This window comes from Notamacropus eugenii, chromosome 3 (assembly GCF_028372415.1).
Source record: "Notamacropus eugenii isolate mMacEug1 chromosome 3, mMacEug1.pri_v2, whole genome shotgun sequence".
In the NCBI taxonomy this organism is placed as follows: domain Eukaryota; kingdom Metazoa; phylum Chordata; class Mammalia; order Diprotodontia; family Macropodidae; genus Notamacropus; species Notamacropus eugenii.
Genome location: NC_092874.1, coordinates 328,585,151 through 328,609,676, shown reverse-complemented (window position 1 = coordinate 328,609,676; position 24,526 = coordinate 328,585,151). Strand labels below are relative to the sequence as shown.

Here is a 24,526-nt window from a genome sequence, read left to right as displayed (position 1 = left end):
GAAGAAGGGAGATACAGACATATCGCAACAAGAAAAGTGGTAAGCATGATATCGTCAAAAGAACACTGGATTCAGGGTCAGAGGGACTCAAGGCCACTTACTACTTGTGGCTACTTTGTGTGAGTCATTGAACCTCTTTGGGCTCAAGTTTCTTCACCTGCAAAATGAGATTGGATTACATGTTCTCTACGGTCCTTTCCAGCTCCTAATGGATGATCCTTTTGCGCCCCAGTAGGTCTACCGTGCCACAGGAGCATACACAACACCCCAAAAAAGGAAGCAACAGAGTTGTGTCTTTCTTTCCCTTCATTACTGAAGGCTTACTTGGTTCATTGTCTCCCTTCCTGCTAATCCAAATAGATCTATCAATCAATAATCAATCAACAAGAACTTATTAAGCATCTAGGTGCTCGTCATTTTACTGGGTACTGTGGACAAAAAGACAAAAAAGAAACAGACTCTGTTGTTGAGGAGCTCACAGACTACCTAGGGAAACCTAAAGGATGTTTTATACACAGCCAAGAGGCATCCACAATGGCAATCATCCACTCTATTCCTGAACAGAATATTATTCTGGAATAGAATATTCCAAATGCCCCTTTGAGATGTCCTTCCTTCTCCTAGCTTTTCTATAACTCTTTAGTTATATATATATATATATATATATATACATACATGTATGTATATAGATATAGATATGTATATATACATAAAACTTCTTGTTCCATGTGATCATGTGTTAATAAAAAGAACTGGGAAGAAGTCAAAGGTACCTTTGTTTCTAAACTTACTGCACCAGATAAATGTAAATTTCTCTTTTGGATTAGTGGTTTTCTGGGGGGGGGGGGGTGGATAGAGGGAAGGAAAAGAAAAGAAGGAAACTATTTTAGTGATTCTTTAAGTGCATCAGGAGAAAGTAAAAAACAACAGAGTTTTCTTGTTTAAATCAATTCTAAATAAAGTGGAAAAATATAAGCAAATGGTCATGGCATGAGGTAAATGAAGTTTAAGGTGTAAGTTTGGAAATTCACAAAGAACTACAGTTCATTAGAGATGATTTTGCATTCTGAGGATGGTATTGTGACGAAAAGAAATATCAGCTATTGAAAAATCATCTCATTCATATTGGTCATACCTTATAACATGCAAAACAAAGACATCTCTCAAGCCCTGACAATGTATTTAGAGGGTACAGAGAAGGCATGGACCCTGCCTAATGGAGTCTCAGTTGAAATACTCTTCCCATTTGGAACAATAAGGAGTTCTGTTCTGGGATTTTTTTCATTGAAGAGCAAATATGATTCAGTTACCAGCAGAGCCCCAGTGCAGGTCAGTGGGTGCATACTTGACACATTATTTTGCCCCAAAGGACTGGAGATGGTGTCACTGCTTATTTGTATAGAGATGAGATTTGGACAGATGCATGAAGAGATCAGCCATTTCAATATCACCAGAAAAATTCACCCACTTCTTTTAATAACGCTGGAAAAAGTTCTACTGGGGCAGAGGGGGTGGAGTTAGAGGAATAAAATGGATGTTAACATCTGTTTCTTTATAGGACTGAACAATTTTGGATCATTCCAGATCCTTGCTTAACCTGTGGGAGTCTCTCCAATGTAAACACAATGAATACAACTGGCTACAAATCATCACAACTGGGTACATTCTAGAATTTGTAAAGCCTATTTGTCAGTGGGGAATGTCAATAGATTTTAAAAGTGACCAAAAATATCTTGTAAGTAGCAACTCTTTTAGAGTATTGAAGTAATTATAACATTTTTGAGATGCTGAATGAGCCAGAGTTTCCCAGTGTATAAACGATTCTTGGAGCATAAAGGAGGCCCTCTTGGGTTGAAAACACAGTCTACTAAATAGTGCTCTAGTGGCTTGAATCAGAAATGAAGTTTTCTAAAGACTATTTTTTCCCTATGAGATTTTTTTTTTTTTCCAAGGGGAGACTTTAGTTCATTATACACTTACGGCAGTATTTTGTCTATACTATACTAAGTAAAAGTAAAGGTTTTTAGTGTTCTTTTTAAAAAGTTTGCCATGGGTAATCTTTATTAAGTTCCAAAGATCACATTACATAAAAGACAAGAAAATATGAGTTTTATCTTGGTTTCATCTGTGTGGCTGAGATAGATAGAAATGAGAAGGGGTAAGGAGAGGGGTGGGGGGGGAGGGTAGAAAAGTTAGGGAAAGGAGAAATTTATTTTTTGTTGAGATAAAGTAGAGATTAAGAAGAGAAATCTCAACTATATCTCAAAATTCATAAGTTTCCATTCATTCCAACAGTCTACCTATAGGATAAAAATAAAATCTGAAAATCTAGTTCAGCATATGCCTACAAAATATCAAAGAAAACGGGGAAAAAGTTGAATAACGAATAAGATCTGGACACATCTATAATCATACAAAAATTATTAATTTAATTATTACATGGCTAAATACAATTTAAAATATTTTCATTATCCCTGAATCTGTCATAAGTCAGATTAAAATGCATTTATCTGTTCAATAAACACCTTACATTCAATTAAATACAACAAGCATTTAAGTACCTACTAGGCGCAAGACAGTATTAAGCAATAATCTACAATCACTGATTTTTTCAAAAAGTCTTTCTGTGCTTTCTAATTTTCTTCTGAAGACCAAATCAGTGGTGCTCAAGAATTCATGAAAATTATTTGCTGAAAGGTCAAATAGTGTTAAAAATGCTAGAAAATAGGCAATTCACCTTGCAACTGATACACTAAGTCTATGAAAAAGCTAATAACATGCCCTTCTGAAAAAACAGCTTTTTGGTTTGCCAAAGGCAATGCCTTGGTAAATTCTGAGCAAGCCTGTGTATCTCATACTAAAGACACTAAGTATTAGCAAGTTAGCAGCATGACAGTGGAAAAAGCAGAGGTTCACGCATAAAAGGATCTGAGTTCAAAACCTCCCTGGACTTCAGTTTCTTTAACTATAAAATTCAAAGTTTGGCTAAAATCTTTCTAGCTCTAGGACTCTACAAGTTACAGTTGTGTTAATAGCTTTTCTGGGAAAGGTTGATTTATTAGCTTAAGTTAAAAAGCTTTATGAAGTACTGAGTGCAGTTCAGGTGCTGACTTTGTTTTGCAAAGATGGTTTGCATTCTGGTGTATTTGGGAATTCAAATACATGATTATTCACTAAAAACCAAATAATGATGATGACAGAAGTCTAGATCCAACAAAAAATCACAAGTTGAGCAAAATATAACAAAATACCTAACTAATTAATTTACTAATTGATTTTCCTATACATGTATGACTATAACTCCCCTTTTTTACTAAACAAAATCAGAAGAGTAAGATAATGTGAACAGGCAGAACTTAGGGCAAAATGATATTTAATGATACTGTCATATATGTAATTAGAAAACTTCAGAGATAATGCCATCTATTTTTTTTTAAATCACTCCTTGCAGGCAGGGATTAGCGGTTTTTTTTGTTTTTCTTTTTATCATTTTATCTTTGTACTCTCGTAATCTAGCATGGACCCTTGAACGTAGTTGATTGTTGATAAATGTACATTAAATGGAATTGAATTGGATTAATCCTGTGTAAACTGATGAACTTGGGGGAACTTTCAAAGAAATTCTCGGAATCCTTACATTGACCATTTGCAGAATGGAAAAATTAAGAGAGAAATAGATTAAAAAGCACTCTCAGATACAAAAACTTGTAATAAGGTTACAAACTTCTCAGAAATTTAGGATAAAGAGCATGACATAAATGAAAACTAGGACCTGTTGAACATTTTAAAGGTAATATGTTTTGTGACATTGAAACTCCAGACTGAAATTTTAAGTCAAATTAGCCATATGTACATATTCCATAAAGAATACAGATGATCTATGAACTCCCTTACAAAATACCTTTTTATGAGTTTGTGGGACCTGGGCTGTTGAATCTGAGACTTTTTGAGCATTTCTAAGAATCTCCAAACCTACTAGAAACTTACCTGGAGTGAAAATGCCCGAAGAGCAGGAATGGGGATTAAAGCTGCCATAAAGAAGGCTGTGACATTGCTGATTGAGGTGAGGGCCACACTGGCTCCAGTTCGCTTCAAACATTCCCCTGTCCTGTCCTGGAAATGATATACAGCACCTTGTAAATCTACATACAGTAGCATCTCATTATAACACAACTGGCTAATTCTGGTGTACTTATTAAGTGCTTACTATGTACTAGGCACTAGGATAGAAAGAAAGTCTAGAAGTGTTTCTTCCCTTGTGGAGCTCACAATCTAACAGTAGAAAATAATATACAAACAGCTACGTACATATAAGATACATATAGGCAAAAGTCATTTCAGAAGGAAGGTCCAAACAGTGAGGGGGACTTGGAAAAGCTTCTTGGAGAAGGTGGGATTTTTGTTAAGACTTGAAGGAGGCTAGAAAGTAGATGAGGAGAGAGAGCATTCCAGGTGGAGGAAAGGGTCCGTGAAAATGAACAGTCGTGACAGGGAGAGTCTTAAGTGAGAATCAGCAGGGAGACTACTGCCACTGAGTTGTAGAGTATGAGGAAACAAGTAAAGTGTAAGAAGACTGGAAAAATAGGAAGGGGCCAAGTTACAGAAGGCTTTCAAAGCCAAACACAGGCTTTTACATTTGAGCTTAGAGTTAAAAGAGATTAAGTCATGCCACAATTCAATTATAAAATAAAAACCTAATGTAACTACAATATGTTTAGCTTTATCTCCTACTATCAGCATTAATAATGATGTCTCAGGATAGTCTTTTTTAAGAAAGCAGATTGTTACTAAAATAATCATAAATACATTTTAAAAATTCACTTAAATTACATAACAGTTGAACGGATATAATAATTTTGAAAAGTTAGCAAAAGACTCAGTATAGCTGAAGAACTGAAATTTCAGTTAATGCTGACGTAAAAAAATGCATGCATTGTATCAATTTACTCCTGTTTTCATCTCTTTTCAGACAACAAAACTGGCATGCATTGACTTCACATTAAACTATTTGTTTTCTTGAGTGTTGGCACTGTTGTACACTTTTGAAAAGCATGTTGCAATGAACCAGAAGACCACACAAAGATTTATCCTTTATTCAGAAATTGAGAAATATTCTTTTTCTAACTTAAAGCTGTGTTTATTTTTTATAGAAAAGCATATGGAAGCTGAATTTGTGATGACCTAAGACCAAACTGTTGAAAAAGGGTATGTTGTGAACCTATTTTTCAAAAAATTAAAACAAACAGGCAGCTACATATTGCTTTGGAAAAGACACAGCATTTAGAAAGGAAATCTCATTCAACATTAAATTTTATATTTTAAAAGAAGAAACTATTCCAAGAGCACTTTGAATCTAAGGTTTGAAGGCATTCTTGTGGGTCTCTTTAAAGTGTACCTCATTTAAAATAAGTGTTACTTAGTAAAAATTAGGGGGAAATTCTGCTTTTTCTTCTACACAGAACATTAATGCTCCAAACAAATTCTTCTGATCTCGGACATTTTAAGATTTACCACCAAAAAAAAGTGAACTCGAAAAAAAAAAGGAATCTACTTCTAGCTATTAAGTGTATTTTGTGTATGCCACCAGTTCCCTCTCATTCTTCCCCCATCTTTTCCCATTACCTCAAAAGGGATTCTTTTATTTTGCCCCGTTTCGCTGAATGCATGTGCCAAAAGGAAAACATCATCCACACCAACTCCAAGAGCAAGAAAAGGCAAAACCTATGTAAAGAAGGTTAAATGACAATGGTGTTATTACACTGATGACCTACTGTTTCATTGACTACTCAGCTACTTAGAACACCACCTTGAGTATCCTCTAACAGACATCCAAAATGAAATCTCTCATTTTATTCTGTAGCTCTTTTGAGATGACCCTTTCAGATCTCCAGCTGCCCATTGCTTTTATAACTCAACCTCAAACACAGAACTGCATTAGATCTCTATGTACAAAAAGTTTTGAGAGTTACAAAGCAAAAAGAGATAGAAAGAACCCAAGTAAACATCTGTAGTGACAATTCTTCCTTCTCTAATGACTCCCTCAACACATTTACTTGCTCTTCTACATCTTCCTGGAGTGGACAACTCTGTGAACAAAGCTACTAGGCACATGTCCTAGTGGAAGAGAGTCCAAAGTCCTTTGCTATATGAAGTGAAAATGGCTGGTTAGTTAAAACTCCGGAGAGGGGATAGGTGCACATGAACATCAGATGAATGGTTCCTTGAGTACCTGAGTTGTTGCAGCATTAAAGGAAATTCCAATCAATGAGCACAGGCCCAATCCTGCAGCTACTGACAGTGCAACCAACAAGACTCCAGCCAGTCCCACAGCACCCTGGGATTTGGCACAGTCCCACCGAAGCATAGTTAAACAGGCATAGGCGAGCTGTAAGCAGAGCAGTGAGGGTTGAGGTGGGATGGAATAGGAGGATTGGGGGAAAGAGGAAGAGAAAAAGAAAATAACACAAAAGCCAAATATTAGAATATTATAAGGATAATTCAAAAGTGTTCCCAACCCTGACCCCATATCAAATATAGATTGTATTACAAAGAATACGCAAATGAATGACAATAGAAAGTCAAAGATGTCCAAATTGCAAATAAAAAAAGGGTTCATATTTTAATTTAAAAACCATTATAAAGCTAGGAAGTGAGAATTAACAACCAAGTGGTATGGAAGTGGGGAGGATCTACAGAATAGAATCCTTTTTTACCATTAATAAGTAGCCACTAGCAACTCGGATAACACTGACATCCGAGAAAGATTTCAGGATGTCATCCAGAGTAGTTGTAGTAAAAGAAAGCACCTTCTGGGTAGAGTTTTGTGCAACACTCTGATGAACCACCTATGAAAATAAAATAACAAAAAATCAGAAATACCAAATAGAATGAAGAACTCAGTTACAATCCAAAAGCAGAGACCTTCTTGAGACATTTTTTTCCCCTAAAGCAGTAAAAGAAAAAAAACTCTACATAATACAGGATGGTTGACCTTCAACTGATCATCAGCCTCACAGAATTTGAGTTGGAAATGACATCAGCCGCCATCCACTTGATCCTAGGACAATGAAGACAATTTCTGACCAAATTTGAATATATAATTTGTAGAGAACATCATTGCAGTTCAAAGAATCGTAATAGGCTTAGAACTGGAAGTGACCTTTTATATCACTTGGTCCAAACCTCACACTCTACAGAAGAGGAAAATGAGGCCCGCCCAGACGTAGGTAAAGGGGCTGTGAACAGTCACACAGGGAGTATGTAGCAGACTAAGATTGAACCTAGGCTGTCTGGCTTAAAATCCAAGGCTTTTTTTTTTTTTTTTTAACCATATCATCCTTGCTCCCATTCATTCAATGCAATTGATTTTTTTTTTTAATGTAAGAAGACTGTTATATGGCCATAAGTTACATAGGCTTCATTTTTCTCTCTATCATAACTCTACAGTTGATCTGTAGCTATACAAATTTTTGCCCCTAATACAAAACAACAAATTCTTAAGGGTACTCCTCCCCCTCTTCATTGGCTAGTCACTTTTAAAAGGTCATGAGCAGCTCAGTCGAGGTCACTGCTTGGGAAACAAAGGCCAAATAATGTCACATGACCTCACCAATGGGACTGCAGCTGTGAGCAGATTTTGATGCCTCGCTAATGTTTTCCAGACACCTTTTCTAACTGACCAAGTGCCTTTATACAGTGTTATGGTTTAGATCTACAGTTCACATTTGGTCACTCAAAACATTTTAGATAACACCAACTAGAAATAAGGTTTTAGCTTTTAAGCTTTTAGTTCTTTGGAATCTAAGAATTAAATCTCCACACTGGGAAGACTTAGAAGCACTTTATAAAGTCACCAAGTTCTTGAGAATATTACAGTAAAAAGCTAATTGCATCCACCAATGAATTTTACCAAATTGCATAAAAAATGTCTTTTTAAAATTTTAAAAATGAAGTTTTATTTCTATCTTTTTGTTTCCATATCATCTACATTTCTAGTGTAAACCTCCTTCCTTAGAGCTATCCCTTTTAAAAAAGAAGGGAAGGGAAAGGAAGGGAAGAGAGAAGGAAATGCTTCTGTAAAACTAAACAAAATATCAACTGAGTATGGCAGAATAAGCAGTGTTGCATAGCAAAGGAGAAAGGGAGGGAGGAATATTTTCTGCTCTCTTCTTTGGGGTCAAGCTTAATTATTACAAAATATATCATCTTTTGTAAAAATGGTGAACTTGGTGATGGGATTTTGAATACCAAACCTAGATTAAAGGCATGGCTTCTGAGTGACTTGATCGTGGCTTCTGGATGACTCTGTAACTTACCTCAACATACATTCTCTGCCAGGCCTCCAGAATTGCTGCTGCCTTGTCTTCATTCCAGTTTATATGTGAAACATATTCATAGCCCTTGAAGTGTTCATACATTTGCTTGGGAGTCATTAGTTGAAACATAGTCTGCAAAGCCTGAGCACTGTAACAGAAGTTGGGGGAGGGAGAAAGAGGCATAAAATAAACATTTCCAGGAAGCGATTTTCATGGCATCAAATCCCGAATGAGGGCCTCCAACTAAGTTACAGGAATTCTTTTCTTTTCTATAGCACATGTTCCTATTACAAGTGAACCTGAGTAATTATCCTATTTAGTCACTTAACATGCAGATTTATGTGCCACATAAAAGGTGTAACCTTACACACTTGTTAAAGAGATAAGCACAAAAATTAAATTAATAGTTGACTTCCTTTTCTTGGTTTCTATTACATAAAACAGGAAGAGCAGAAGAGGGGACAGTATGACTAGATATAATGGAGTTCAGTCATAATGCATAGCTGCTCATCTAGAGGCCCCAGACTTTGGCTTTCCTTGGGGGAGAAGTGCTAGACGCTTGACAAGAATCTCTAAGGGCACAAAGATTTGTTAACATGAAACAGTATTTTAGCACATCTGATTTAGCTTGAACAAAATTTTTTTTAAAAAGATAAATTATGACATGAACAATGTCCCTTATTTCTCCTTATTGGATTCTTAGGTTTTTGCTTTCTGATTGCTTTATAAAACAAGTTCATCACACATACACAAGACTACATTGATTTCAATATTTTATTTTTTTGAAGATTGGGTCTCTCCATCTCACCTGGGCTAGAAGTACAGTGGCCATTCACCCACCTGGCCCCACTGGGCACAGAAGCTCTGCCTTCATTTCTGACCTGGGCGCCATTTTTGATCTGGGTTATTTTGCCCCTCCCTAGGTAGCCTATGGCCTCCCTGATCCCAGGGTGGGTCATCATACTGGTACAGGAATTGGTGGGGTCTTCTATTGCTCTATAGCTCTGTTACTGCTGCTGTTCAGTGTTGTCCAACCCTACATGACCCCATGTGGACCATACTGTCCATGAGGTTTTCTTGGCAAAGGTACTGGAGTGGTTTGCCATTTTCTTCTATAGTGGATTAAGGCAAGCAGAGGTCAAGTGACTTATGCACAATAAGTTTCTGAGGCCGGATTTGAACTCAGGTCTTCTTGACTCTAGGTCTATTGTTCTATCCATTGAGTCACCTAGCTGCCTACAGCTCTACTGTACCTCAGAACTCCCAAACTCAATTGATCTACTAATCTCAGCCTTCCCAGAAGAAAAGATTATAGTTGGGAGCCAACATGCCCAGCTGGATTTTAATATTCAATAACCCTGTGTGTTTGTCCTTCATTGCCGAAGAAGACCATGCCATCGGAGAAATAATGACATGACTTGAACTTGACTCTGTTTTGAGTGAGGGAGGGCTATGCAGGTCACCAGCCTCACTTCTCCTCCAGAGCCATCTGAATCCAGTGATCAGATATTCATTAGGATGACTGGAGATGACCCAGGATGAGGCAATTGGGGTTAAGGCAAGTGTCTGAGGTGAGATTTGAACTCAGGTACTCCTGACTCCTGCACTGGTGCTCTATCCATTGTACCACCTAGGTGCCCCTCAATAACCTTGACTGTCTAGAACAGTGGATGATATCAATGATTTTTATGTAAATACCTTTCATTCCTTTTGAAAGTCAATCTAAGATACATTCAGACTGGTCTGAATGGATTTTGTTTCTTAGTATTCCATTATTGTAGACTTCTAGCTAGCATAACAGTTGAATATTAATAAACATACACTTGTCAATGCCAGGGACAAAAGGACTTCCAAGAAGGAGAGAGAAAAGGAAGATAGGGATTTTGCTTTTGGTGATCCATTACCTGACAAGTTTTCCAGTACTATTCTTGACCGTACCACCCACAATCAACTCCTCCTGCCAGTGCATGTACTTTCTGGATAATCCATGACATCCACCATTCAAAACAAGGGCCACATCAAGAGGCTAAAATAAAAGACAGCCACATAATTGTGTGAATTAGTAGGCAGGTCACATGCCATGTTAAAATCTGGTGAATTAAGAACTTGTTACACAGGAGACATTAATAACAAGTCTGATGAGAGAGGTGTGTGGCAAATCTTAAGGCAAAATTTAGTTCTAGAGAAAAGAATTAAGATCAGAGATACTATTTTAATAGCAGAATTGGTTAAAAAAAAAGTTAGGGTTGGCTAGAAACAAAGAAGTTTCTCTCTCCCTTGTCCCATTTAAAATGAGGCAATAAACAAACTTACTCTGGTTGAATTTTTGTTAGGGGCTGTGACTGGGCAGTCAGGATCAGCAGGACTGAGGCAGGGTCGATCCATATAACCATGACCAACCTCTGCTTTATTCAGCATTTCCTCCCAGCTGTCCACTTGATAGTTTATTTTCTTTAACTCTTCTAGGAATTCCAAGGGGTCAAAGTTTGTCCACTGCAAAGGAGGTTTACCTCTGTAAAAGAAATCAGGGAAGGAACAATGAAAAAGACTTAGAAAAATTTCACTTAAACCCCTCCAAATATTCATATTATGTAAGTTCTTTTGCTAATATTATATTTTGGGGAACTTAACATAATATTTGCACTTTAATTCTTTACAAACTTTTAGCTAGTTTATACTAATGCACATTAATGAAAAGGTTTTATGAATGAAGCCTCCAAGCCAAGAATTTATAACCTCAATAAAGGAGCCTTTTCTTGCTAAAACAATGTAGTCAATACCTTAAAAAAACAAAACAAAACAGAAATTATCCAGTGTGCCCTTCCAAACAGGAGAGTCCAAATTAAGCATTTCACAATATATAATTAACACAAGTTTTAATAGATGTCCTACAAATGTTATTGAGCAAAATATTTGATCTTTTTCCCTTAAATGATCCCATAGTTATTCCAACTCCCTGACAGCTTGGCAATGCACCAAACAACAATGCCCTCCCCCCACTTCTGCCATCCCCACTATCAGTGCCACTTCTCCCCTCCACTCACTTTTGAATTTGTGGTGTTGACAGACCAGAAAGGCTTTTGGCTGCCTGTTTTGTGGTTCAAACCACACTGTATCTGCTTAGCCAGGCTTAAGTCATTATTCGGAATCTCCCAACCAGAAAACACAAAACCCCTTATTTCCCATCTAAAACTGTACACTAAAGGTTAGGAGATGGCCATTGCAAATTGCTTTTACAGAGACATGCAAGCTAGGACAGAAACAATAACTCAAACACTAACTCTTGCATAATTAACTGAAAATGTCTACACAGATTAACAATAACTCTTTGAAAGATGCAGCATATACAATATCAAACTGCTAAACTGTGGAACACCCTCTACTTCAGCTTCCAAAGATACCATTTTAAAAAATTTCATTAATGATCCAAACAAGGGATTAACTTTTTACTAAGAAAACTCAAAGGTTTAACTCAAGAATAATGAATACTGATATTCATTCACAATTATACTGAGAAATAAGTCTTACTAACAAAAATAAGCAACTCCAACATAATTTTTCCCAACAGGCAGAATTAGAAACATTTATAAGAATTAGCAGTCAAGATAAAACAACGATAAACCCTGATAATTTGCATTTTATTTGCATTTAAATAGATGGCAAAAGTAAATGAAACTTATTGATGCCTACAGATTTTTCTGGAAAGACGGAAACTTTTTTCTTCTCTTTTAATACACTTAATTTAAAAAAATGCACAAAGAATTTTGATTGTTTTATTACTTGGTCAAATATTAAAATAAAATAATGAAAAAGTAACATCAAAAACAATACAGCATTGAAATTCCAAAATCTCAGACATCAGAATGCAAGACAAAATGATCCACTTACAATAGATATGCTGTCCCTGATTGCAACTTTGCCCCTTCCCAGAAGCAGTCCAAAGGTGTGATGATTAAGCAAGGATAAAGGTATTCTATTATCTGGCAAAATCAATAAAGAATATACCATATATTTAGATGAAAACATACCAATGAGCACATAGTTTTAAGAGAAATGGAAGGAAGTGATGTAAACAGTCAGTGTACCTGATCCATATAACCTGTTTCTGTGATAAGTTCTCCTGATTTGTAACATAAATGTTCCAATTTCCACTGTCTGTAAAATAAAAGCAAAAGAGATAAATAATTTTTTCTATTATAGCAAAGGAAGGGAACTGTGAAAAATCTATTATGCAATATTTTAATAGAACTATGGCTTTTTTTTAGCATTTATGGTCTTCACCTTAATAAAACCTTATCAAACTGAATCCAGTGATACAGCCTTTAATAGAGAGCATTATTTTTGGTATAAAATATACTATCAAAATACCATAAAAGAGTTTGTCTTCTTAAAATACTACATAATCTTGCTTAAACTATTAATTTTTTTTTTTTTAGCAAATCCTTTCCATGGGGACAGGGCTAGTCAACCTGGTTCTTTTGCTCACAAATCAAAAATTAGTAGGGAGTAAATTTGTGAGGATATAAGTATATATAAAAAATTCAATTACTCAACATTTTAAAGATTTTAATAACAGATATTAGAGAAATTAAATATCTGCTAATAGCAGGTGGTTTCCAAAATGTACTTTCTGGTTTTTCAAACACATATTTGGTTTTATAATGATAGAAACTTGTCCTGCGAATTCACTGTTGCTTGAAGAAGCTTCCTCTGCCAATGCAGGGCAGCACCTTCTCTATAATTTGAAGTCTCAGAGTTTCGCATAGATTACTGAGAAATTAAGTGTCTTCCCCAGGGTCACAAAGCCATTATGTGTCAGAAGGGGGACTTTAGCTCAGGTCTTTCTGGCTCTGAGGCTAGTTCTCTGGTCATTATGCTATTTTGCTTCCATGATCAGGTTCTTCAGTAATGATTTTCAATTATTCCATTAAATAATCATATTCTTCCCACAATGCACAGGGCTCTATTCTTTCTCCAGGAAAATCCCAACTGTAGGAAAAATGGGAGAATGGTAAAGCATGTATTAAGTACTTACTATGGGCTGAGCTTTGTGTTTACAGTCCCTTCTCTCAAGAAGCTCACTCTCAAATTAGGAGAGACAAAATGGAAAAGAAAGTTCAGGGTCAGGGCAAATGGAAAAATGTGGACGTCCTAAGGGTTCAGCAGTAGAGAGAACTGTAAGCCCAAGGATCTTTAAGTGAGTTACTTCATTAGGTCAGATGACAGTGCTGTGGGTCTGCAGGAAAGGCCTGAAGGATCTCCACTGGCATTAGCAGGGCACATGGTAAGGCCTAGCAGTCTTTGTCATTGGAAGGAATGGAGATGGTGACTTCCACTTACTCTAAACCTTGTAAGCAGGTAGCCACCTTGGATGGGTTTGGGGCCAGCTCAGGCTGGAAGGGAGGATGAAGAGAGAAGGGCTCCCCTGGTGGTGGAGGAGAGAAGGGCTCCCCTTGAAGCCTTCTGGAAGATCCAGATAGGGCGTACCTTTCTTGGCATCATGAGAGTTAATTTCCCTTAAAAGGAGGTTTATCACTGACTTTAAGGTAGAGCCAAACTTCCACTTAGCAATCAAGAAGACTTTATTAAGCCTTTCTTATGATTAATCCCTTATTATTTATAAACCTACTTTGTGCCAGGCCCTGGGGATACAAAGATTAAAAAATGGAATAATCCCTACTCGAGGCATAAGTTCTACCTATTCTAGCTATTCAAACCTTACACATCCTTCAAGGTTCAGAATAAATCCTACTTTCTTTGTGACACCTGGCCAGTTGAAAGTGATAATTTCTTTGAACAGCACTATTGTTTTTCGCCATCATTTATTTAGTTATGTCATTACCTGTACTTATTTATGTCTTCTCTCTTCAACTAAATTATAAGATCCTGTAAAAGCAAGGGCCATAGCTCATATTTCTTTCCCTTCTTCATAGTGTTCAGCAATGTCTTCAACTACACTATTACTGTTCAATAATTATTTACTGATTGGTAGAATCTTAATTAAATCTTTGGAAGAAGAGAATGGCTATGTTTGTCTTAGGGTAAATGCACCTTCAGAGCCATTCTCTCTACACTATTATTTCCAAAGTTATAAATCACTTGGTTCTTTCTGTCTCTGAGACTCTAGGCTATACTCTCTGAAGTAAACAGAATACCATACCCTTTTCTTAGAAGTCCTACTACTCTTCTGGATGATGATAAGTGCCTTTTTTTCCTTCTATCAAAGGACATATAAAATACTAAGCATGCTTACAGGTTAAATATGGATTCATTTCCTTAGAAAGGAAGCCATATATAGTAGGTCCTAATAGAAAATGAGTACTTTGAGAATAGGGACTATGTTGCTTTCGTCACTGCATCTCCAGCACCTGGGACAGTGCCTTGCACACAAGCACCTCATAAACGTTTGTTTTAGTTGAATCATCTTAAGATCACTTCCTTTTCTAAGTTCTAAAAGGTCCTCTGAACCAATTCTTAAGATTAACATTTAGTTAACTCTTCTATTGTACAGCTTACATTTTCATCTATAATGTTGTTATATATGGAGCCTGTACCAGTCTCATAAATGTATGCTTTCTACTGGAGGCAGATTCATTATAGAAAATTACCTAATAGCAACAGTCATTGAAATATCTGATATTCTAAAATTTCTTTTATCCTTTTCAAATCCCTTCCATACATATTATCTGATTTCAATCTTATGTTAGGGCAGACAGTATCATGTCCATTTTCCATATTAGAAAACAGATACAGGAGGGATTAAGTCACTTGCTCAAAGCCATACAATAGCAAAGTCAGAACTCCAATTCAAACTTCACTGCCCTTTCCAGTTCACATAGAATATAGAATATAGTCCATATTCTAGTCCTGCCCATCTTTTTTTTAATTTTTTTTATTTTTTTATTTTTTTAATGTTTAACAATCACTGCCATACAATTGCGATTTTATCCCTCCCCACCCACCCCCCACTACCTCCCTCCCTCCCCATGACTGCATACAATTCTGTATAGATTCTACATATACTTTCCTATTGAGTATATTTTCACTATAGTCATGCTATGTAGTCAGACTAAGATAAATGAAAGAATCCGTATAACAAATCAGAACATGATACACAAACAGATACACATACACAAACATGATCTGCTACATTATGTGAGTGACTTCCATATTTCTCTCTCTGAGTGTGGAAGGCATTTTGCCTTGAGGTCCACCATTGGGATTTTTTTTTTTTCAGAAGTTCTTGTGTTATTACAAAAATCTAAGTCTACCAGAAAAAATTCTCACACACTGTGGTTGTTGCTGTGCATAAAGTTCTCCTGGTTCTGCTCCTTTCACTCAGCATCAGGTCATATAAGTCCTTCCAGGCCTCTCTGAAGTCTTCTTGATCATCATTTCTTATGGCACAGTAGTACTCCATTACATTCATATACCATAATTTATTCAGCCATTCCCCAATTGATGGACATCCCCCTGACTTCCAGTTTTTGGCAACTACATAGAGTGCTGCTATAAATATTTTTGTACATGTGGGACCCTTTCCCATTTTTATGATCTCTTGGGGATATAGTCCTAGTAGCGATATTGCTGGGTCAAAGGGTATGCACATTTTTGTAGCCCTTTGGCCTGCCCATCTTTAAACCTTTAAGTCTTAGTTCAGCTCTCAGAGAACTTGGCTAAGTCACTCGATTTTATTTTGTTTCCCTTTCTACCTTTTTAATTAAGAAAATGATACTTGTTCTCCACTCTGTCAGATAGCATTTGAGTCCCTGAATAGAAAGAGGCTATCAGTATTCTTACTATACATTAACTGACTGAATTTGTACTATATAAATAGCCAATTTCAACAACTCAGAGGAAAAAGCCTAATTTTAATGAACTCTCCATATTTTCTCCAAACTTTGTATGTTTCTATTGCTTGTACAAAATATTTATATGGCTTATGTCATCACATAGTGACATTTTAAAAGCCTATTTTCTTTTAATCTAATTCTTGGTTTAAATACTCTCTGGGCTACAGATCTGATTTCACCAGATAATGGCTTACTCCATTTTTGCTTTGTGCCAGGCAGGACTAACAATACAGAAAGATTGTCTAGCTAATAAACTGACTCTGAAGGCAATTCCAAATGAGGAGTTTCAAGAGGTTTGAGTAATGATAGCACCTCTGGAGTAAACATGATACTCTCCAAAGATTCTGCTTGGATGTATAAGTTCTGATGCGTTTTATATTTTTAAATCAGTCTCACCTGATACAAAAAAAAATGTCATTGTTTAAATGAGCATTTTTTTCTCAATGGAATGGCTTATTCCACATGGCATTTTGTTTTCAAGGAGGCAGTTAGATGACTCAGTGGATATAGCACTGGGCCTGGAGTCAGGAAGACTTAAGTTCAAATCCAGTCTCAGACACTTACTAGCTGTGTGAACCTGGGCAAGTCACTTGACCTCCTCCATTGGAGGAGGAAATGGCAAATCACTCCAGTATCTTTGCCAAGAAAACCCTGTGGACAGTATGGTCCACAGGGTCACAACGAGTCAGACACAACTGAACCACAACAAATTTGTTTTCAAAGTCCTAGCTCCATCAGGAAACTATCTCAAACTTCTAAATCATCTAGGCTATTGTTCATGAACACCAACTTTACTTAAATTCTACAAAGCAGTGATTTTTCCCAGTGTGAGAAACTTCTGGTATGAGAACCTCCTTCTTCAATTCATATGGAAACAAGTCTATAACTTAATGGATAACTTGCCCAGCGTCACATCGCTAATAGCTTCAGATGTGGGATTCGAGTCTGGGTCATTCTGATTCCACATCCAACCCTCTCTCCTCTATGTCAAGATGTCCTCCTTAATAACATATATCAGTTTATTTGCTAAGATATCCATCAGTTCTTTCCTTCTTTGCTTACCTGTTATACATATATACATGTACCCTGCTGGCCTGCAATGCAGAGTCAAGGTGCTGTTTGAGTGCCTCTACTGTAAGGACATTGGCACCATCTTCTCGTGGTGTCTGGATCATGAGCTGAGGATTAAACATAGCCTCTTCTCCAATCTTCTGGCGTGTATAATTTAACTCCCGGCTTACTCGTCCACCAACTGAGAGAGAAAGAATTAAGGTTTTGGTCAAAAGTAAAAAAAAAAAAAGTAAGCTGGATTCATATTACAGCTCTACATCAACAATAATGTTATTTTATATTTCTTTAAACAGTCTTGATTCTTTGTGTTCAGCAATTTTATGATACACAAAAAATCAGCCATGTCTATAATCTATGTAAATAAATTCCATCTACCAGTAAATACATATGTATAAAAAATTCTACTGATCATAGTACAATAACCATCACCTGTTAGATATATGCTTTGTCTACATTTTAACTAATATTCCATATGAAGACATTAAAAGGGGGAGGGGAAAATTTGAGAAACCTTTTCCTCACAGACTAGACCAAATATTTCTACATTACAATTCCTTACACTTGTATAAACAGTCTGTCCAAAAGCTCATTTCAAGATAAATGGATTCAATTTACACTCTTCTCCTAAATAATTTGGCAAAGATAACAGAGAAATGTTTTTCCTCAGTGAAGAGAGGAAGGAGGACAACTTGCTAATGAGTATCCTGACTCCAGTTACAAAGTGTAAAGAATATGGTTAAACTCAGATCCACACGGAGAAATTTCCCTTGAGAGTTGGCCCTATGGCCAACACCTCTTGTCATTAAAACAACCAATCTTTCAATAACTTTGGCAACAGCTAGGCAGAATTAATACACAAGCACATGAACCTTTAAATGTCTGGAACCATTGGTAGAAATACAGTAATTTGATCTTGGGAATAATAACTTTTGCTTCCAAATTTGGTCCTGTATTAAGCCAGGCACATGGTGGTCCACCACTATGGCTGAAGATTAGGACTCTGGAGAAATTCCTTTAAATACAAAGGAAGGAGAGTAATTGTGTATCTGATTAAAGAACCAACAGTGATGGGTTTTGCAAAGATTCTCATTGAGCTAACATTTTTCCAGGGTAAGTGGTAATGACATGGGTCTTACTAGAGAGGGCTGAGGAGAATATAAAATGGTATAGGAAAATCTCATAGGATTCTCACAAACTTCATAGAGCATATTCATATAACATATATGTGATAAGCTCTAACAAAGGAACATGTGTATTCTCTGAAGCATTCATTGAGAATCATGCCTACAGCAAGAACAAATACCTTTACATTACTAAAAGCCCACTTCCCAATATTACAAGTATTTTTTCTAAAAGTTTAACATTGACTAATAATAATTATTGACATTTATATGTCAGTAAGGTTTGCAAAGTGATTTATAGTCATTATATTTGTTCCTCTTGAAGGGCCTTCTTTTTTATTGATAAAACAGACTTGTAGTTACAACATTGTAAGGGACTCCAAGCTCGATATGTAATTGATAATTTAGCTAATTGCTTCAGGCCACTGAGATAGAGATGAAAGGATTTATTCAAAGTCACCTAACCAGTATGTGTCAGAGGCAGGATTTCCACTAATATCTTCCTGATTTTACAGTTGGAGCCTTATCCCTTATCCCTTATCCACTATACCACACTGCATTATAAGTAGTGCAGTCACTCCCATTTTACAGAGGAAAATGAGGCTCAGTTGGTTGCATTTGTGAGCACTGGGATTAAAACTGGGTATATGTGTTTGAAGGGGAGGTAGTAGACAAGTCCTTTGGAGATGCCTCATTATGTCTTGGAGTTGATACTGATTTCTAAGAGGCTATGCTACCAAAATTGGAGTTCTGGCAAAGTCAGTAAAGACTTTGCACGTGGGCATGGTGATGACTTGCATGTCTTCTTGTTCAAGAGCCAAAGTAGGAAAGTTCAAAGATGCTCACCATCAGGTTGACTGAAGGATGATAAATCTGAGCCTCAGCAAATTTTGAAGACCATCTTGTAAGTTAGAAAAGGATTACAACCTGTTTTGAATGGCTAAGTACCCAAAGCAAAGACATTCTTGAATTGTAAAGTATTATATACCACAGTGTCCAAATATGATAGGAACTATGCAGAAGAAATAGCTATTAGCTCTGAGTAGCTAACAGTCTAATTGGGGATAAATCAAACATGAATATACACGAATCACTTAAAAACACTTTTAAAAAGCAATATAAAACTGAGAGCAAATTTTTACAGTGCTAACTTGGAACTATTCCCCTCCTTCAAAAGATACTAAATAGAGGTTGCACAGTGGATAGAACACCAGATCTGGAGTTAGAAAGACCTGAGTTCAAATGTGGCCTTACACACTTACAAGTTGTGCGACCCTGGGCAAATCATGTAACCTCTGTTTGCCTCAGTTTTTTCATCTATAAGATGATGATTAATAATCGCACCTACTTCCCAGGGTTGTTGTGAGGATCAAATGAGATCACATCTGTAGTGCTAAGCAAAACATCTGGCAAATAATAAGCAATATACAATGTTAGCTATTATGAAATTGTATACATACCTTTTGACCTAATGATACCACTAGTAAAACTGCACCCCAAAGAAATCAAAGGAAGAGGAAAAGGATCCACATGCACAAAAAAATATTTACAGTCACTTTTTGTGGTTTTAAAGAACTGGAGCCTAAGGAGATGCTCACCAATTGGAAAGTGGTTAAATAAAATATGGTAAATGAATGTAATGGAATATTAGAAACCTAGGAAGAATTATATCAACTGAGGCAGGGAGAAGTAGGCAGAACCAGGAGAACTATTTGTGCTAGAATAGCACTGTAAAAACATACAACTTTGAAATACTCTTTTGTCTCCTTTTGTATCCCCAGAGTTTAGCACAGTGCCTGAAACATGGTAAGTACCTAATATATGTTTACTGGCTGATTGAAAAGTGAATTGCAAACATGAGGGGCAGTCAGTGCACAGAGATAGGAAATGGAGTGGCATGCCTGTCGTGTGGAAGACACAGAAGACTAGTTTGAGAGCATGGCAGGTTCTAGTGAGAGTTTTAGATTTCTTATTTTTAGGATGAGAAGATTTGAGGAAGTAAGGGAGGATCCAGTAGATGGATAGCGAGGCATTAAAGATTAGAGAGATACAGAGAGGAGAGGATGATTCCTAATGAAGAAACAGGGCACAAAGTTGTAATTGACTCTTGAGATTCATATCCCAAAGACATAGACCATAAACTATAATTTTTTCACGGACATAATAGTTTTGGCTAAAAAGCATGTTACCATATCCAGCTACCTCCTAAAACTTTACAGCTGCAACCAGAGTCCATAAACTGTTATGGAGTTTACTTATTTTTTATTCTTCTCTTTCTTCTTCCATTGGCCAATGTCATATATGACCCCAGTTATGACAGCTCTATATACGCTCATATAAAAATGACTGTTCCTATTTCATGCTTTCTATGAGCATGCTTCTTCTAATTTTGGTAACAGACCTAGATTTTATTTTGCTTTGAAATCGTTAGAATTTAGGATTCATTTAAAACACTTGGTCAAAACTCTGACAACATAAGGGGCAAAATCTCTCATCTCTGCTCAAAGTGACTATTTACTATCAACAGCAGCTTTGCAAGGTGCTGTCAGACTATATTAAGCTCAGTGAATAAAAGAACCTTAGCTAATCAGAATAACATTAATTCTTCAGTCACTAGGATAGCAGATAACTTCAATTATAGTTCCAGTAAGGGCATGATGGTAAACAAAGTTCTACTATGTGTATGTATCAAAGTAGCAAGTAATCACAAAAACTAATGGAATTTCAAAGAGGTTCCATAATGTTGACAATGATTTATGTTGTATTTTTGTCAGATCAAAATCACAAAGGTTTGTTCATTTTTTTGGCCTGAGATTTTCTGAAATGATGCGTTTAGTTTAATATTAGAATTTCATTCTAGAAATTGCACAGTGTGATTTCTTAAGCATCTTCATTTTTAGATCAGGATATTAATTTTAAATAATTTATTTATGACCAAACATATTCATCTATATAAGGTGGGTTATGGCCTAGTTGAAATGACATCTATTAAAATCAACCAGCATTCTCTCATACCTTTTTTCTTTACCAATGCCAATTAAGATAATTGCTTCAACAATGTGGAAACCTATGCAACCAATCACAAATATTTTATTTTAAGCAGATTGGACTATTATTATAAATATATGAAAGAGCTTGGAAAGCTAAGAATTCTTTTAAATATTCTTCAAATTCTCATCATCTATCTACTTGTGAAATATATATATATATATATACATATATATATGTGTATGTATATATAACTCACAGAACACTGAGTTCAAATTCTGCCTCAGACACTACTATCTATGGGACCTGGACAAGTCACTTAATCTGTCTCAGATTAATAGAGATATTAACCATACCTACCTCACAGTGTTGTTATAAGGATGAGACAATATATGTGAAGTACTTTGTACACCTTAGAGTTCTAATGTTAAACACTGGCTATTATTATCAATATTTTTTGAAATTCAGTATTGCTGTCATATTTTATTTTTTGTCCAGACCTATGATTTCATCAGTGTGGGAATCTGCCAGTGTATAAACTCCTTCCATCAATGCAGATCAGCAATTTGTTTGTAATTTAGAGTTTTAGAAAGAAACTCTACTGACCAACGTAGAAAAGCAACTAGTCTACAACTTAGTCTTTCTTACAGAGTAGCTGTAGGCAGTGGGAGGATACATGATTTGTTCATGGTCATGTATGCTTGTAGTATGTGTCAGAGACAGGGCTTAAACCCATTATTCTGACTCTAGGACTAGTCCTTTATCCACTATGCCATGCTGCCTCTCTCTTTTGTGCTTCATTTATTTTATTCTTAATCGAGTATTATCAAGAGGTGTTTTTTCCACAAATTACAAGATATTTTCCTCGTTTGTTCTTTGCAGTTTCTATCTTCTAGCGTGTGCCTTTTGTTTTCTTGTTATCATTATGTAATCACACATATTGGTGGACTCTGCTAACTATTGAGTATCTTGGTTATGCCTGCACCACTAAACAGCCTTGAAAATTCATGTGATATTATGTCAATATTCAGCTAGTGTACTCTGAAGCTAGCTAAAAGGAATGTGAATTCCTTCTGAAGAATTTTTCGGACACCCTTGACTTTCACCCAAATAGCAAATAGGGAAAGGGAATGGACCAGTGATTTCACCACTATAAGGAAATACCAGAAGAGGAAGTTCTCTCTACCAATGCAGGTTGGCACCTTCTCTGAAACTTATAATTTTAGAGAGTTGCCTAGAGCAAGGAGAAACTGAGACTTGTTCAGAGTGATGGAAGTCAGTAGGTGTCCCAGGCAAGACTGGAACCCAGGTCTTTCTCACTAATAGGCCATCTCTATCCACTAAGTAACTCTGCCTCTCATACTAGCAAACATCTCTCCTAATCATATTATTTGCAACCAAAAGGAATATTTAATAACTTATTGCCCTCCTCATTCATAAATGGTAAGGATTTTGCTTCTGATGAACTCCTACTTTATCTCATTTCAAATGATTGAAATTATAGTTTTACCCAAAATTTGGAAAAACATCTTTCCCTTCTCTCTCCCTACTTATTTATCAAGGTTAAAAAGCTGGCACCTTTGGGGAAAGATAATTTGATAATATCCCTAATGTACCTTTATGTTATATTTCACAGCTATCTCCACTCATTCATTAAATAAGACAGAGCAAACAAGTATTAAATGCCTGTGACGTGCCATGTAATGTTTTGCCTCTTCTACTTTCTAATTCATAGTCCTTTCCTGTTACTATTAAAATAAAACAGGAACAAGCCATAGCCAACCTATTCAATAAAAGATTGCGGCTTAAGTTATATCATAGGACGCATACAACTGACAACTCAAGTGGAGAGAGCGAGTATATGTACTCACCACATTTTATTTTCTCTAAAAGATGCAATGAAGCTTCTGTAATGTAAAATACTATTAGGGAGAAAAATGTCTTAGCATTAAAAAGAAACAAATGTACAAACTGTGCTTTAAAGATTTTTTCCATAGTAACTGAAAAATAAAGCCAATGCAATTTGGGTGGGAATTACCAGGACCAATCTCCTTACTACTGGCTCTCCATTCTCTCCTTTGAGCAATCCCAGGAGAGAGGAGAGAGTAATTAAGAGCTCATAAATGCCATGGAAAACCTAGACCTCTATCCTAGTTCTACCACCTTTGTTCTTCGCATATGTGAGTTCTTCCTATAGCAAGTTCTTCAGGAGAGACAAATACAAAGTACGTCTCTTCTTTCTACTTTTAGCAGTCAATTCTGCAGCATGTCCTGAGCCTCACTCTCCCAAACCAAGCAGAAGGCTGGTACTTCAAGAATCCAAGTCCAACCCCATAAAGTCTTAGGCCCAAGCTTGTTGCACCTGGAAAGAATACACTCAGCCTTTTGAGGATTCCCTAGACTGCATGATGCAGGGCTACTCTAAACCAGAAGGAGACAGTTGCTTCAACTGGGAAAAAAAATGAAAGAAGGTTCTACTCTTCTACGATGTTCACCTTGTTCCTCTGACATAGATAGCACCATCAAAACCTATTAGGATTTATCTTAAGATAATGATTTGCATTATCTGATAAACTCTGAATTGATAGATTCAGTCCAGTATTTTTTTAAAAGGCAACTTTTCAGTAAGGCAGCATCTAAAACATCCCCAAAAGATCAAGACTGGATGGGTCAGCTAAACAAATCATTCCCTTATCTGAAAATATGACTTAATGAAATGCTAAATTTGCATGCTTCCTCTCTGGGCTACACCAACTCAAGGAAGCAAATTTAATCATTCGTGGCTTGTTTAAAACTTATTTTGAATAAGAAGTAGGAGCAATTTACTGAGTTATGTAATAACACCTAGCAATGTTTTACACCTAACATTTCCTTTGAAGCTTCAGCCTTCTCTTTTTTCAATACTGTGATGTGTTCCTGTATTTGTAGTTCATATAGTCTCATCATTTGGGTGTATGGTGATTAACACTACTAGTTCCAAAAAGAGAAGACAGCTACAAAAAATTTAGTTAGTTTATTTTTAAAAATGCACTTTTGAGGAAAACTATGAAGAACAAGGGAGGCTTGATGAACTGACCAAGGGACTAGACACTCATGGGCCCTGAGTTCTAACTACTCTCCTTTTATTCAACTTTAATGTTGAATACTAAAAAATTTCTTAAATTTACTGCCTTAAGTT

The 24,526-nt window shown here is 36.3% G+C and overlaps 1 protein-coding gene across 2 annotated transcripts in view; it reads right to left on the bottom strand.

Annotated features, from left to right (window-relative positions):
• The window catches only part of PTCH1 (patched 1), an 88,731-nt gene that overhangs the window by 34,203 nt on the left and 30,002 nt on the right, over positions 1-24,526 (bottom strand). For both annotated transcript variants that reach the window (XM_072596908.1, XM_072596907.1), the window contains exons 3-12: positions 17,231-17,420; positions 12,401-12,470; positions 12,204-12,295; positions 10,629-10,827; positions 10,220-10,341; positions 8,316-8,463; positions 6,714-6,845; positions 6,230-6,385; positions 5,623-5,721; positions 3,988-4,113 (exon numbers count right to left, since the gene is read on the bottom strand). In XM_072596908.1, coding sequence (XP_072453009.1) covers positions 3,988-4,113; positions 5,623-5,721; positions 6,230-6,385; positions 6,714-6,845; positions 8,316-8,463; positions 10,220-10,341; positions 10,629-10,827; positions 12,204-12,295; positions 12,401-12,470; positions 17,231-17,420 — 1,334 coding nt within the window. The remainder of the gene's footprint in view (positions 1-3,987; positions 4,114-5,622; positions 5,722-6,229; positions 6,386-6,713; positions 6,846-8,315; positions 8,464-10,219; positions 10,342-10,628; positions 10,828-12,203; positions 12,296-12,400; positions 12,471-17,230; positions 17,421-24,526) is intronic.